This window comes from Lampetra planeri, chromosome 64 (assembly GCF_965212315.1).
Source record: "Lampetra planeri chromosome 64, kcLamPlan1.2.h2, whole genome shotgun sequence".
NCBI classification, from domain to species: Eukaryota; Metazoa; Chordata; class Hyperoartia; order Petromyzontiformes; family Petromyzontidae; genus Lampetra; species Lampetra planeri.
Genome location: NC_136170.1, coordinates 2,330,526 through 2,348,257, shown reverse-complemented (window position 1 = coordinate 2,348,257; position 17,732 = coordinate 2,330,526). Strand labels below are relative to the sequence as shown.

General features: G+C 50.2%; 1 protein-coding gene across 1 annotated transcript in view; it reads right to left on the bottom strand.

The window, feature by feature from the left end:
- TIGAR (TP53 induced glycolysis regulatory phosphatase) overlaps positions 1-15,471 on the bottom strand; it is a 32,313-nt gene extending 16,842 nt beyond the window's left edge. Inside the window, exons 1-3 of the mRNA XM_078619760.1 lie at positions 15,390-15,471; positions 12,272-12,342; positions 2,892-2,929 (exon numbers count right to left, since the gene is read on the bottom strand). Of these exons, the coding sequence (XP_078475886.1) occupies positions 2,892-2,929; positions 12,272-12,300 (67 nt within the window). The 5' untranslated portion in view covers positions 12,301-12,342; positions 15,390-15,471. The remainder of the gene's footprint in view (positions 1-2,891; positions 2,930-12,271; positions 12,343-15,389) is intronic.
- Positions 15,472-17,732: the final 2,261 nt, after the last annotated feature.

Here is a 17,732-nt window from a genome sequence, read left to right as displayed (position 1 = left end):
CCCCCACTCAACTCCCCCCCCCACTCGACTCCCCCCCCCACTCAACTCCCCCCCACCCCTCCACCCAGCTCCCCCTCCATACCCCAACCCCCCCCACCCAACTTCCTCCCCCCTACCCCACTCAACTCCCCCCCCACTCGACTCCCCCCCCCCACTCAACTCCCCCCCACCCCTCCACCCAGCTCCTCCTCCATACCCCAACCCCCCCCCCCAACTTCCTCCCCCCCACCCCACCCCACTCAACTCCCCCCCCACCCCTCCACCCAGCTCCCCCTCCATACCCCAACCCCCCCCACCCAACTTCCTCCCCCCCACCCCACTCAACTCCCCCCCCACTCGACTCCCCCCCCCCACTCAACTCCCCCCCACCCCTCCACCCAGCTCCCCCTCCATACCCCAACCCCCCCCCCCAACTTCCTCCCCCCCCCCCACTCAACTCCCCCCCACCCCTCCACCCAGCTCCCCCTCCATACCCCAACCCCCCCCCCCAACTTCCTCCCCCCCACCCCACTCAACTCCCCCCCCACTCGACTCCCCCCCCCACTCAACTCCCCCCCACCCCTCCACCCAGCTCCCCCTCCATACCCCAACCCCCCCCACCCAACTTCCTCCCCCCTACCCCACTCAACTCCCCCCCCACTCGACTCCCCCCCCCCACTCAACTCCCCCCCACCCCTCCACCCAGCTCCCCCTCCATACCCCAACCCCCCCCCCCAACTTCCTCCCCCCCACCCCACTCAACTCCCCCCCACCCCTCCACCCAGCTCCCCCTCCATACCCCAACCCCCCCCACCCAACTTCCTCCCCCCCACCCCACTCAACTCCCCCCCCACTCGACTCCCCCCCCCCCACTCAACTCCCCCCCACCCCTCCACCCAGCTCCCCCTCCATACCCCAACCCCCCCCCCCAACTTCCTCCCCCCCCCCCCACTCAACTCCCCCCCACCCCTCCACCCAGCTCCCCCTCCATACCCCAACCCCCCCCCCCCAACTTCCTCCCCCCCACCCCACTCAACTCCCCCCCACCCCTCCACCCAGCTCCCCCTCCATACCCCAACCCCCCCCCCCAACTTCCTCCCCCCCACCCCACTCAACTCCCCCCCCCTCAACTCCCCCCCCCCCTCAACTCCCCCCCCCCTCAACTCCCACCCCCCGCAACCAACTCAATTCCCCCCTCACCGATTTCGCCCCCCCCCACCGCTCCTTCTATTCCGAGCCCTCTGAGGGGGGGTTATCCAAGCTGCTGTAAACACGACACCGCTGCACCACCACCACCCACCACCACCACCCAGGCCACGTGGTCACAAGCCCGAGTGGGGATATTCTTAGCAGATGCCTTTTATCCACAGCCGGGGGGGGGGGCTGCAAAGATGGCCGATGGCAAGCGAGCGATTTTACATTTGTTTTTTTTAAATGCAGCTTTCGATCACCGGGGCGGCGGTTTCGTTTAAAATCCCTTGACGCGTGTGCCGATAACACCGCCGCACGCGCGTGTGTGTGTGTGCGGCCTGAAAAGTATAAAATATATCTAATATCGGCGACGTTTTGAGCAGTGGTTCCTTTTTCGAAGCGCATAAATGCTATGAAGTTTTATGGGCTGTGGATGGCCATTGCCTGGAATGTCACCCCTTGTATGTGTGTTATGTGTATGTGTTGAACTTCTTTCGCACCATACGTAGCCAAACGACAATAAACTGTGGGTCTCTGTATGAGTCTATGTGTATCTGTGTGAGTCTATGGATCTCCATGTGATTCTATCGGGCTCTGTGCGAGTCTATTGGTCTCGGTGCGAGTCTATTGGTCTCTGTGTGAGTCTATGTGTCTCTGTGTGAGTCTATGTGTCTCTGTGTGAGTCTATGGGTCTCTGTGTGAGTCTCTGTGTCTCTGTGTGAGTCTATGGGTCTCTGTGTCAGTCTATGTGTCTCTGTGTGAGTCTATGGGTCGCTGTGTGAGTCTATGGGTCTCTGTGTGAGTCTATGGATCTCTGTATAAGTTTATGGGTCTCTGTGCGAGTATATGTGTCTCTGTGCGAGTCTATGTGTCTCTGTGCGAATCTATGGGTCTCTGTGTGAGTCGATGGGTCTCTGTGTGAGTCTATGGGTCTGTGTGAGTCTATGGGTCTCTGTGCGAGTATATGGGTCTCTGAGAGTCTGTGGGTCTCTGTGTGAGTCTGTGGGTCTCTGTGTGAGTCTGTGGGTCTCCGTGTGAGTCTATGTGTCTCTGTGCGAGTCTATGGGTCTCTGTGTGAGTCTATGGGTCTCTGTGTGAGTCTATGGGCCTCTGCGAAGTCTATGGGTCTCCGTGTGAGTTTAAATACGTATGAACTTTTTCAAACCGTACGTAGCCAAACCGTGCTAATCGGAGGTGCGGTGTCGTGTTGTTATTTTGGTGCTTTTGCACCACTGCCAACGCAACAGCAGCAGCAGATTCAACTGATAATTAGAGACCCATATGGTGGTGTGGGTGGTGTGGGTGGTGGGGGTTGTGGGGTGGGTGGTGGGGAGGGGGTGGTGGGTGGGGTGCATCTTATTATCCAGTAGCCGTGTACGAGGCCCAAATGTGTACACGGGAGCGCTAAAGACAAGTTATGGTTGTGTATCTTTCATTCCCAGAGATGCCTTATAATCAACTAGCTTGACTACCCGGCTTCGCACGAGACTTGGATTTTTGTCTTGGATTGATACATGGGAGGGGATGCGTGACGTCAGCAGGCACACGTTGTGTACAGTCTGAAAACTACCCACAAGCCAAATTTAAAGTTTGTTGCATGGCGGGAAGTATGCTAAACATTTCGAACAGACACACATATTCACACATTTCCCTTTTATATATATAGATAAAATAAAATAACGGTGACAGAGCTTCCCCGACACTGCCTACAAACCACGTACCTTGGATGAGACGCTTCCTGTTGTACGTGGTCTCGCCACTGCAAGAGACACAAAGACAAAGATCCCCCCCAGTGAGGCTGAGTCGACCTCGGTGATAATCGTCAGTGGCGCCGGCCGCGAGCGGGAATCGAACTCAGGTCCGCCGGGTTAGAAGCGCGGCTAGCATAACCGCTGTACCACCGCTCCCTACTACAGGTACAACATCCGCCCCCCTGTATAGCCTTAACAGATGTTTTGAGGCAAGTGCTGTTAGCGAGCAGCAGCGCCTATGAAGGCCGGCACTGTGGCACACCTGGGGGTTTGAGGGGTGTGTACAGCCCCACGCCCGGCCGCCTTTGTCTCCCCAGTGGCGATTGTTTACACACCGCACCAGGTACTCTCCCGACGGTGAGGTAGACAGGCAGGCGTGCATGTGGGCAACTACAGTAAAACCTTGGATTGCGAGTAACTTGGTCTGCGAGTGTTTTGCAAGACGAGCAAAAATTTGTAATTAATTTTAACTTTCGATTTAAAGCTTTCGTGACTGCAGGGATTCATCTTCTTGGTTCTTTCGGTAAAGTCACGTAGACTTTACCGAAAGAACCAAGAAGATAATTTTAACTTGATAAACGAGCGAGGTCTTGCAATACGAGCAGTACGTACACAGTCTACGCGTTGTCTGCCGAGCGTCACGTGATCACAACTGAGCCGATGGTTCTTCTCTCTCTATCTCTCTGCTGCGGGATTGTGGGTAATCGTCTCCCATGCTCGGTCTCAGTCGGCGTGCCTCGCTCGTATAGTCAACATCCGTGCGAGCGTAGACTGTTAACTACAATACAGTGTTGTGACCACGTGTGTGTGCGTAAAGCATGTTTTTATTTTGTGTCCAAGTGTAGTGACTGTTCTTTAGTAACTTTACTGCAAGTGAAAGTCGTCCTACACAATAACCCTCCTCCTCCTCTCTCTCGTCTCCCTCACACCAGCCAGGATTAAATGTAATCAATAAATTTGATAATAAAAATAAAAAAAATGTTTTTTGTATTAATCATTTTTATATGGAGACAGTATTTTTGGGGTTGTGGAACGAATCATCCGAGTTTACATTATTTCTTACGGGGAAATTCGCTTTGATGTACGAGTGCTTTGAATTACGAACACATTTCCGGAACGAATTATGCTCGCTAATCCAAGGTTTTTACTGTAGAAAAGTATGTGGGACAGACGGGCAGACTGATAGACTCTTTGGTCAGACAGGCGGACAGACATTATATATATCCAGGAAGGTAAACACATACTACGTGGACAGATAGGCAGATTTGCGGACAGCGAGAGAGACCAGCACTCCTGTACGTGAGCGGACACCACACCAGAGGTCGCAAACGGGTTTTGATTCCTTACCCGTACCCGGCCGCACCAGGGTCGCAAACGGGTACCCGTACCCGGCCGGGTACGGGTAGCCGGGTATCGGGTAGGGTACGGGTATCGGGTACCCAACTGCGACCTCTGGCGGACAAGCAGGCAGTCATATACTTTGGTTTCTTCGGTAAAGTCACGTAGGTAAAACAATCAACAAAATAAAATAAACGAAAACAACTAAATAAAATCACGACGTTTCGGAGGCAACACAAGCTTCCTTCATCGTGATTTAATTTAGTTGTTTTCATTTATTTTATTGTTTTACCTACGTGACTTTACCGAAGAAAACAAAGAGTATGAAGCCTTGCAGTCACGAAAGCTTCAAATCTAGAAGCAGGCAGTCGTGTGGGTTTATTTGGCTTGTAGCGGGAGGGACAAATAATTGTTGAGGCAGACAGACAGGCAGGCAGACAGACACGCAGAGAGAATCAGGATCAGAATATTTTCAACTGCAGGAGGAATCCGATGAGCTGGAAAGCTCTTCATCGCAGATGCCCAGGTAGAGGCACGGGCTAATATCGTTACACCAACAAACAGTACAGAAACACGACGGCCGTGCAAAGTGCAAGAAAGGTAAACAAAGCACACAAAGAAATACAACACTAAACCATCTCCCATCCTACCAGACGAAGACCCGCTGTACTTTCATGTGTGCACCGCATGTGCTGTGGTGGATGTACTGTGTACTGCGGTTGTACGTATTGTGTGCACCGCCTGTGATTGTGTGTGCGGCGTGTAGTTTGTACTGTGTATACTGTTGTGTAGCGTGGTGCATGTACTCTGTGTGTACTGCATGCGCTTTGCTGTGGTGCATGCAGTGCGTACTGCACGTGCAGTGTGTACTGCAGTGTGCACAGTACACGCAGTGGGCACTGTACGTACAGTGTGCAATGCATACACTACTGCACGTACTGTGTGCAATGAATGCACTGTACTGTACGTACTGCGTGCAATGTAAACACTGTACTGTACGTACAGTGTGTGCAATGCATACACTGTACTGTACGTGCTGTGGGCAATGTATACACTGTACTGTAGTACTGTATGTGATGCAAACACTGTACTGCGTGTACTGTGTGTACTACGTGTGCTGTGTGTGCTGTGTGTACTGTGTATACAGCATGTGCTGTGTGTACTGTGTGTGCTGTGTGTGTGTGCTGCGTATACTGCATGTACTGTGTATACTGTGTGTACTGTGTGTACTGTGTATACAGCATGTACTGTGTGTACTGTGTGTACTGTGTATACAGCATGTACTGTGTGTACTGTGTGTACTGTGTATACAGCATGTACTGTGTGTGCTGTGTATACAGCATGTACTGTGTGTACTGTGTGTACTGTGTGTACTGCGTGTACTGTGTGTGCTGTGTATACAGCATGTACTGTGTGTACTGTGTGTACAGCATGTACTGTGTGTACTGTGTGTACTGTGTGTGCTGTGTATACAGCATGTACTGTGTGTACTGTGTGTACTGTGTATACAGCATGTACTGTGTGTACTGTGTGTACTGTGTGTACTGTGTATACAGCATGTACTGTGTATACAGCATGTACTGTGTGTACTGTGTGTACTGCGTGTACTGTGTATAGAGCATGTACTGTGTGTACTGTGTGTACTGTGTGTGCTGTGTATAGAGCATGTACTGTGTGTACTGCGTGTACTGTGTATACAGCATGTACTGTGTGTACTGTGTGTACTGCGTGTACTGTGTATACAGCATGTACTGTGTGTACTGTGTGTACTGTGTGTACTGTGTATACAGCATGTACTGTGTGTACTGTGTGTACTGTGTATACAGCATGTACTGTGTGTACTGCGTGTACTGTGTATACAGCATGTACTGTGTGTACTGTGTGTACTGTGTATACAGCATGTACTGTGTGTACTGTGTGTACTGTGTATACAGCATGCACTGTGTGTACTGCGTGTACTGTGTATACAGCATGTACTGTGTGTACTGTGTGTACTGTGTATACAGCATGTACTGTGTGTACTGCGTGTACTGTGTATACAGCATGTACTGTGTGTACTGTGTGTACTGTGTATACAGCATGTACTGTGTGTACTGTGTGTACTGTGTATACAGCATGTACTGTGTGTACTGCGTGTACTGTGTATACAGCATGTACTGTGTGTACTGTGTGTACTGTGTATACAGCATGTACTGTGTGTACTGCGTGTACTGTGTATACAGCATGCACTGTGTGTACTGCGTGTACTGTGTATACAGCATGTACTGTGTGTACTGTGTGTACTGTGTATACAGCATGTACTGTGTGTACTGTGTGTACTGTGTATACAGCATGTACTGTGTGTACTGTGTATAGAGCATGTACTGTGTGTACTGCGTGTACTGTGTATACAGCATGTACTGTGTGTACTGTGTGTACTGTGTGTACTGTGTATACAGCATGTACTGCGTGTACTGTGTATACAGCATGTACTGCGTGTACTGTGTGTACTGTGTATACAGCATGTACTGTGTGTACTGTGTGTACTGTGTGTACTGTGTGTACTGTGTGTACTGTGTGTACTGTGTATACAGCATGTACTGTGTGTACTGTGTGTACTGCGTGTACTGTGTATACAGCATGTACTGTGTGTACTGCGTGTACTGTGTATACAGCATGTACTGTGTGTACTGTGTGTACTGTGTGTACTGCGTGTACTGTGTATACAGCATGTACTGCGTGTACTGTGTGTACTGCGTGTACTGTGTGTACTGTGTGTACTGTGTGTACTGTGTATACAGCATGTACTGTGTGTACTGTGTGTACTGTGTATACAGCATGTACTGTGTGTACTGTGTGTACTGTGTGTACTGCGTGTACTGTGTATACAGCATGTACTGTGTGTACTGCGTGTACTGTGTATACAGCATGTACTGTGTGTACTGTGTGTACTGTGTGTACTGCGTGTACTGTGTATACAGCATGTACTGTGTGTACTGTGTGTACTGCGTGTACTGTGTATACAGCATGTACTGCGTGTACTGTGTGTACTGTGTATACAGCATGTACTGCGTGTACTGTGTGTACTGTGTGTACTGTGTATACAGCATGTACTGTGTGTACTGTGTATACAGCATGTACTGTGTGTACTGTGTGTACTGTGTATACAGCATGTACTGTGTGTACTGTGTGTACTGTGTGTACTGCGTGTACTGTGTATACAGCATGTACTGTGTGTACTGTGTATACAGCATGTACTGTGTGTACTGTGTGTACTGTGTATACAGCATGTACTGCGTGTACTGTGTGTACTGTGTGTACTGTGTATACAGCATGTACTGTGTGTACTGTGTATACAGCATGTACTGTGTGTACTGTGTGTACTGTGTATACAGCATGTACTGTGTGTACTGTGTGTACTGTGTATACAGCATGTACTGTGTGTACTGTGTATACAGCATGTACTGTGTGTACTGCGTGTACTGTGTATACAGCATGTACTGTGTGTACTGCGTGTACTGTGTATACAGCATGTACTGTGTGTACTGTGTGTACTGTGTATACAGCATGTACTGTGTGTACTGTGTGTACTGTGTATACAGCATGTACTGTGTGTACTGTGTATACAGCATGTACTGTGTGTACTGCGTGTACAGCATGTACTGCGTGTACTGCGTGTACTGTGTAGACAGCATGTACTGTGTGTACTGTGTGTACTGCGTGTACTGCGTGTACTGTGTATACAGCATGTACTGTGTGTACTGTGTATACAGCATGTACTGTGTGTACTGCGTGTACTGTGTAGACAGCATGTACTGTGTGTACTGTGTGTACTGTGTGTACTGCGTGTACTGTGTATACAGCATGTACTGTGTGTACTGCGTGTACTGTGTAGACAGCATGTACTGTGTGTACTGTGTATACAGCATGTACTGTGTGTACTGCGTGTACTGTGTAGACAGCATGTACTGTGTGTACTGCGTGTACTGTGTGTACTGCGTGTACTGTGTATACAGCATGTACTGTGTGTACTGCGTGTACTGTGTAGACAGCATGTACTGTGTGTACTGTGTGTACTGTGTGTACTGCGTGTACTGTGTATACAGCATGTACTGTGTGTACTGCGTGTACTGTGTATACAGCATGTACTGTGTGTACTGTGTATACAGCATGTACTGCGTGTACTGCGTGTACTGTGTAGACAGCATGTACTGTGTGTACTGTGTGTACTGTGTGTACTGCGTGTACTGTGTATACAGCATGTACTGTGTGTACTGTGTGTACTGTGTGTACTGTGTATACAGCATGTACTGTGTGTACTGCGTGTACTGTGTGTACTGTGTATACAGCATGCACTGTGTGTACTGTGTATACAGCATGTACTGTGTGTACTGTGTGTACTGTGTGTACTGTGTATACAGCATGCACTGTGTGTACTGTGTATACAGCATGTACTGTGTGTACTGCGTGTACTGTGTATACAGCATGCACTGCATGTACTGTGTATACAGCATGTACTGTGTGTACTGTGTATACAGCATGTACTGTGTGTACTGTGTGTACTGTGTATACAGCATGCACTGTGTGTACTGTGTGTACTGTGTATACAGCATGTACTGTGTGTACTGTGTGTACTGTGTATACAGCATGTACTGTGTGTACTGCGTGTACTGTGTATACAGCATGTACTGTGTGTACTGTGTGTACTGTGTATACAGCATGTACTGTGTGTACTGCGTGTACTGTGTATACAGCATGTACTGTGTGTACTGTGTGTACTGTGTATACAGCATGCACTGTGTGTACTGTGTGTACTGTGTATACAGCATGTACTGTGTGTACTGTGTGTACTGTGTATACAGCATGTACTGTGTGTACTGCGTGTACTGTGTATACAGCATGTACTGTGTGTACTGTGTGTACTGTGTATACAGCATGCACTGTGTGTACTGTGTATAGAGCATGTACTGTGTGTACTGTGTGTACTGTGTATACAGCATGTACTGTGTGTACTGTGTGTACTGTGTATACAGCATGCACTGTGTGTACTGTGTGTACTGTGTATACAGCATGTACTGTGTGTACTGTGTGTACTGTGTATACAGCATGTACTGTGTGTACTGTGTGTACTGTGTATACAGCATGCACTGTGTGTACTGTGTGTACTGTGTATACAGCATGTACTGTGTGTACTGTGTGTACTGTGTATACAGCATGTACTGTGTGTACTGTGTGTACTGTGTATACAGCATGTACTGTGTGTACTGTGTGTACTGTGTATACAGCATGCACTGTGTGTACTGTGTGTACTGTGTATACAGCATGTACTGTGTGTACTGTGTGTACTGTGTATACAGCATGTACTGTGTGTACTGTGTATACAGCATGTACTGTGTGTACTGTGTGTACTGTGTATACAGCATGTACTGCGTGTACTGTGTATACAGCATGTACTGTGTGTACTGTGTGTACTGTGTATACAGCATGTACTGTGTGTACTGTGTGTACTATGTATACAGCATGTACTGTGTGTACTGCGTGTACTGTGTATACAGCATGTACTGTGTGTACTGTGTGTACTGTGTATACAGCATGTACTGTGTGTACTGCGTGTACTGTGTATACAGCATGTACTGTGTATACAGCATGTACTGTGTGTACTGCGTGTACTGTGTATACAGCATGTACTGTGTGTACTGTGTGTACTGCGTGTACTGTGTGTACTGTGTGTACTGTGTGTACTGTGTATACAGCATGTACTGTGTGTACTGTGTGTACTGTGTATACAGCATGTACTGTGTGTACTGCGTGTACTGTGTGTACTGTGTGTGCTGTGTGTACTGTGTATACAGCATGTACTGTGTGTACTGTGTGTACTGTGTATACAGCATGTACTGTGTATACAGCATGTACTGTGTGTACTGCGTGTACTGTGTATACAGCATGTACTGTGTGTACTGTGTGTACTGCGTGTACTGTGTGTACTGTGTGTACTGTGTGTACTGTGTATACAGCATGTACTGTGTGTACTGTGTGTACTGTGTATACAGCATGTACTGTGTGTACTGCGTGTACTGTGTGTACTGTGTGTGCTGTGTGTACTGTGTATACAGCATGTACTGTGTGTACTGCGTGTACTGTGTGTACAGCATGTACTGTGTGTACTGCGTGTACTGTGTGTACTGTGTGTGCTGTGTGTACTGTGTATACAGCATGTACTGTGTGTACTGTGTGTACTGTGTATACAGCATGTACTGTGTGTACTGCGTGTACTGTGTGTACTGCGTGTACTGTGTATACAGCATGTACTGTGTGTACTGTGTGTACTGTGTATACAGCATGTACTGTGTGTACTGCGTGTACTGTGTATACAGCATGTGCTGTGTGTACTGTGTGTACTGCGTGTACTGTGTGTACTGTGTGTACTGTGTGTACTGTGTATACAGCATGTACTGTGTGTACTGTGTGTACTGTGTATACAGCATGTACTGTGTGTACTGTGTGTACTGTGTATACAGCATGTACTGTGTGTACTGCGTGTACTGTGTATACAGCATGTACTGTGTGTACTGTGTGTACTGTGTATACAGCATGTACTGTGTGTACTGCGTGTACTGTGTATACAGCATGTACTGTGTGTACTGCGTGTACTGTGTGTACTGTGTGTACTGTGTGTACTGTGTATACAGCATGTACTGTGTGTACTGTGTATACAGCATGTACTGTGTGTACTGCGTGTACTGTGTGTACTGTGTGTGCTGTGTGTACTGTGTATACAGCATGTACTGTGTGTACTGTGTATACAGCATGTACTGTGTGTACTGTGTGTACTGTGTGTACTGTGTGTGCTGTGTGTACTGTGTATACAGCATGTACTGTGTGTACTGTGTGTACTGTGTGTGCTGTGTGTACTGTGTATACAGCATGTACTGTGTGTACTGCGTGTACTGTGTGTACTGTGTGTACTGTGTGTACTGTGTATACAGCATGTACTGTGTGTACTGTGTATACAGCATGTACTGTGTGTACTGCGTGTACTGTGTGTACTGTGTGTGCTGTGTGTACTGTGTATACAGCATGTACTGTGTGTACTGTGTATACAGCATGTACTGTGTGTACTGTGTGTACTGTGTGTGCTGTGTGTACTGTGTATACAGCATGTACTGTGTGTACTGTGTGTACTGTGTGTACTGTGTGTGCTGTGTGTACTGTGTATACAGCATGTACTGTGTGTACTGTGTGTACTGTGTATACAGCATGTACTGTGTGTACTGCGTGTACTGTGTGTACTGTGTGTGCTGTGTGTACTGTGTATACAGCATGTACTGTGTGTACTGTGTGTACTGTGTATACAGCATGTACTGTGTGTACTGCGTGTACTGTGTGTACTGTGTGTGCTGTGTGTACTGTGTATACAGCATGTACTGTGTGTGCTGTGTGTACTGTGTATACAGCATGTACTGTGTGTACTGTGTGTACTGTGTATACAGCATGTACTGTGTGTACTGTGTATACAGCATGTACTGTGTGTACTGTGTGTACTGTGTATACAGCATGTACTGTGTGTACTGTGTGTACTGTGTATACAGCATGTACTGTGTGTACTGCGTGTACTGTGTATACAGCATGTACTGTGTGTACTGTGTATACAGCATGTACTGTGTGTACTGTGTGTACTGTGTATACAGCATGTACTGTGTGTACTGTGTGTACTGTGTATACAGCATGTACTGTGTATACAGCATGTACTGTGTGTACTGTGTGTACTGTGTATACAGCATGTACTGTGTGTACTGTGTGTACTGTGTATACAGCATGTACTGTGTGTACTGTGTGTACTGTGTATACAGCATGTACTGTGTGTACTGTGTGTACTGTGTATACAGCATGTACTGTGTGTACTGCGTGTACTGTGTATAGAGCATGTACTGTGTGTACTGTGTGTACTGTGTATACAGCATGTACTGTGTGTGCTGCATGTACTGTGTGTACTGTGTGTACTGCGTGTACTGCGATGATTGTGCGTCGCTTACTGTCGAACAATGGTGATCGTGAACTTCATGCTGATGATGCTGCTGATGATAATAAACTCGCCTTCCCAGTGCTACATACACACACACAAAGATAAAGGTCCCCCGTGTAGCCTTAACAGACTGTTGGGGCAAGTGCTGTTAGCGAGTAGCACCTATGAAGGCCGGCACTGTGGCACACGAGGGGGGTGGGTGGCCAGCACCAGGCCCGACCGCCTTTGTATCTCCAGTGACCATTTTTACACACCGCACCGGGTACTCATTTGTGGCTGAGTCGACCTAGGGGAGGCGCAGGACCGGTTCAGATAATCGTCACTGGTGTTGGCCGTGAGTGGGAATCGAACTCGTGTCGTCGGGTTCATAGCGCAGCGCGCTAACTGCTGCACTATCGCTCCCCACACACAGGTACACACACACACAGGTACACACACACAGGTACACACACACACAGGTACACACACACACACAGGTACACACACACACACAGGTACACACACACACACAGGTACACACACACAGGTACACACACACACAGGTACACACACACACACAGGTACACACACACACAGGTACACACACACACAGGTACACACACACACACAGGTACACACACACACACAGGTACACACACACACAGGTACACACACACAGGTACACACACACACAGGTACACACACACACAGGTACACACACACACACAGGTACACACACACACACAGGTACACACACACACAGGTACACACACAGGTAAACACACACACACAGGTACACACACACGTACACACACTCAGGTACACACACAGGTACACACACCCACACGTACACACACCCACGTACACACACCCACACCCACCCACACACAGGTACACACACCCACAGGTACACACACCCACAGGTACACACACCCACAGGTACACACACACACAGGTACACACACAGGTACATACACACAGGTACACACACACACACGTACACACACAGGTAAACACACACACAGGTACACACACAGGTACACACACACAGGTACACACACACACGTACACACACAGGTAAACACACACACAGGTACACACACACGTACACACACTCAGGTACACACACAGGTACACACACCCACACGTACACACACCCACACGTACACAAACCCACACGTACACACACACACAGGTCCACACACACACAGGTCCACACACACACACACAGGTCCACACACACAGGTACACACACACACAGGTACACACACACACAGGTCCACACACACAGGTACACACACACACACACGTACACACACACAGGTACACACACACACAGGCACACACACAGGTACACACACAGGTACACACGCGTACACACACACACAGGTACACACACAGGTACACACACACAGGTACACACACACACAGGTACACACACAGGTACACACACACACAGGTACACACACACACACACACAGGTACACACACACAGGCCGCTACTAACTGAAGCCCGCGACTACTCGTGGCCAATTAACCGCGAGATCACCACCACCACCCACCGCCACCCACCACCACCCACCACCACCACCCACCAACACCCACCACCACCACACACCACCACCCACCACACACCACCAACACCCACCACCACCATCCACCACCACCAACACCCACCACCACCACACACCACCACCCACCACCACCCACCACCAACACCCACCACCACCACCCACCACCACCACCACCCACCACCCACCACCACCACCACCACCACCACCACCACCACCACCCACCACCACCACCCACCACCACCACCACCACCCACCACCACCACCACCCACCACCACCACCATCCACCACCACCAGCACCCACCACCACCACCCACCACCACCACCACCACCCACCACCACCACCCACCACCACCACCACCCACCACCACCACCACACACCACCACCCACCACCAACACCCACCACCAACACCCACCACCACCACCCACCACCACCCACCACCACCACCAACACCCACCACCACCACCACCACCACACACCACCACCCACCACCACCCACCACCAACACCCACCACCACCACCACCACCCACCACCACCACCACCACCCACCACCACCACCACCCACCACCACCACCACCCACCACCACCACCATCCACCACCACCAGCACCCACCACCACCACCCACCACCACCACCACCACCCACCACCACCACCCACCACCACCACCACACACCACCACCCACCACCAACACCCACCACCAACACCCACCACCACCACCCACCACCACCCACCACCACCACCAACACCCACCACCACCAACCACCACCACCACCACACACCACCACCCACCACCACCCACCACCAACACCCACCACCACCACCACCACCCACCACCACCACCACCCACCACCACCACCATCCACCACCACCAGCACCCACCACCACCACCCACCACCACCACCACCACCCACCACCACCACCCACCACCACCACCACACACCACCACCCACCACCAACACCCACCACCAACACCCACCACCACCCACCACCACCACCAACACCCACCACCACCAACACCCACCACCACCAACCACCACCACCACCACACACCACCACCAACCACCACCACCACCACACACCACCACCCACCACCACCCACCACATACCACCACACACCACCACACACCACCACCACCACCCACCACACACCACCACCACCAACACCCACCACCACCAACCACCACCACACACCACCACCCACCACCACCCACCACACCACCACCCACCACACACCACCACACACCACCATCCACCACCATCCACCACCACCTACTACCACTATCCACCACCACCGACCCACCACAACCACCCACCACCACTACTCACCACCCACCACCCACCAACCCACAACAACCACCACAACCACCACCAACCCACAACCACCACCAACCCACAACCACCACCACCAACCCACAACCACCACCACCAACCCACAACCACCACCACAACCACCGCACACCAATCCACAACCACCACCACAACCACCACCAACCACCACCACCACCACCACCACCACAACCACCACCACCACAACCACCACCACAACCACCACCACAACCACCACCGACTCACCCTGGGGCTGTCTCCGCACTGTGCCGAGCCGGCGGAGCCGTCAACGAACACGGCGCCCAGATGACGTCACCGGGCAATTCCCCCCGCCCCCCTCTCGGCCCCGCCCCCCTCTCAGCCCCGCCCCCCTCTCAGCCCCGCCCCCCTCTCGGCCCCGCCCCCCTCTCGGCCCCGCCCCCCTCTCGGCCCCGCCCCCCTCTCGGCCCCGCCCCCCTCTCGGCCCCGCCCCCCTCTCGGCCCCGCCCCCCTCTCGGCCCCGCCCCCCTCTCGGCCCCGCCCCCTCTCGGCCCCGCCCCCCCTCTCGGCCCCGCCCCCCCTCTCGGCCCCGCCCCCCCTCTCGGCCCCGCCCCCCTCTCGGCCCCGCCCCGCGGAATCGATCCAAGGATCTCTTTGTGTTTCTGGTCGGCGACTTCGATTCCGAAGGTTTCGGTATCGTGGGGTCGTGTTGGGGTTGAATCGATCCAGACATTTGGCAACCGATTCGATCCGCGAGAGGTGGTGAAATTGCGGATCTCCGGCGATTCGATTCGTGTCGCTTCTGCGTCAGGGGCCATCCATAAATGACATCACGCACCTAGGGGGGGGGGGGGGTCAGACATTTGTGACGATTCGTGACGAGGGGGGGGAGAAATGTGACGTCACATCAAAATGCTGCAACTTTAAATAAATATAGACAACACGTTCTACTTAATTAAATAGACTTTTTAATAAATGTTTTCTCCTACAACATCAGAGTGCAGCGCCATATTAAATACGCACTGCAATGACAATAGTTTAAAGCGACTTGAAGCATGTTTTATTTTGGGGAGCGGGGCAGAGCTTTGTGACGTCATATTTGAGGGGGGGGTCTGACTTTTTGTGACGCCGTGTGACGAAGGGGGGGGGGGGGGGGGTCAAAAATCGTCCAAAATCGCGTGACGTCATTTATGGACGGCCCATTGTGTCGCTGGACGGGAGGTGAATGGACATCACCACCTCCACCACAACTGTCAGATTTTGTTATCGCTGCCGACGACTGAATGACTAACGTATGGCAGTTAAATTTCGATTTAAAGCTTTCGTGACTGCAGGGATTCATCTTCTTGGTTCTTTCGGTAAAGTCACGTAGAAGGAAAATAATAAAATAATAAAAATAAACCGATAAAATAATTCTCACGACGTTTCGGCCACAACGCAAGCAGCCGTCCTCAGGTGGAGAACAGGTCTGTCGAGTAGACAGTCTGAATGTCTGTCTCTGTCTACCCGACAGACCTGTTCTCCACCTGAAGACGGCTGCTTGCGTTGTGGCCGAAACGTCGTGAGAATTATTTTATTATGTTTTATTTTTATTATTTTATTATTTCCCTTCTACGTGACTTTACCGAAAGAACCAAGAAGATGAATCCCTGCAGTCACGAAAGCTTTAAATCGAAATTTAATTATTTTATTACGTTTTATTTTTATCATTTTATTATTTCCATTCTACGTGACTTTACCTAAAGAACCAAGAAGATGACGTATGGCACTTTGTAGGATGAACGTTGAGATGTATAAGGGACACGGGGTGATCAATAAGGTCGATGATAAGGTAGGGCACTGATAAGGGGTTGACAGGTGGATTGTATGACCTCACCTGGACGCTTGTGTTGCGCCCGAAACGTCGTGATTTATTTTATTTTTAAATCCTTTATATTAAGTTCGCTTGCTTGCTTGCGTGCTTGCGTGCTTGCTTGCTTGCTTACGACCGTGCAAATCTTTCGGTCGTTTTTTTAACCCACTTCCCGTGATCCAATCGAGCTGACATTTTGCACACAGACTCGTTGTGCGTGACGATGCATTTTGGTGAAAAAAAATTCCAAAATTTTACACTGTTTAGTGAAATTTTTTACAATATTTCATTACCAATTGTTTAATGCTGCCAGACAATCATCTGACCCAGAGGTGGCAGCCATCTCAAGCCAGAGGACGAGAGGACTCTAGCCGCCCCGATGCCACGCATATAAAGGATTTATAGTGAAAAACTTTGTTTTTTACGGGTTTACTTGTTCTACCCTACGTGCCTTTACCGAAAGAACCAAAGAGTATGGATTCCAAGATTATATGACCATACTTCACCCCGCTGGTTCATAGGGGCCGTCCATAAATGACGTCACGCGATTTTAGACGATTTTTGACCCCCCCCCCCATCCTTCGTCACACGGCGTCACAAAAAGTCAGACCCCCCCTCAAATATGACGTCACAAAGCTCTGCCCCCCCCCCCCCCCCAAAAAAAAAAAAACATGCTTCAAATCGCTTTAAAATATTGTCATTGCAATGCGTATTTAATGTGGCGCTGCACTCTGATGTTGTAGGAGAAAACATTTATT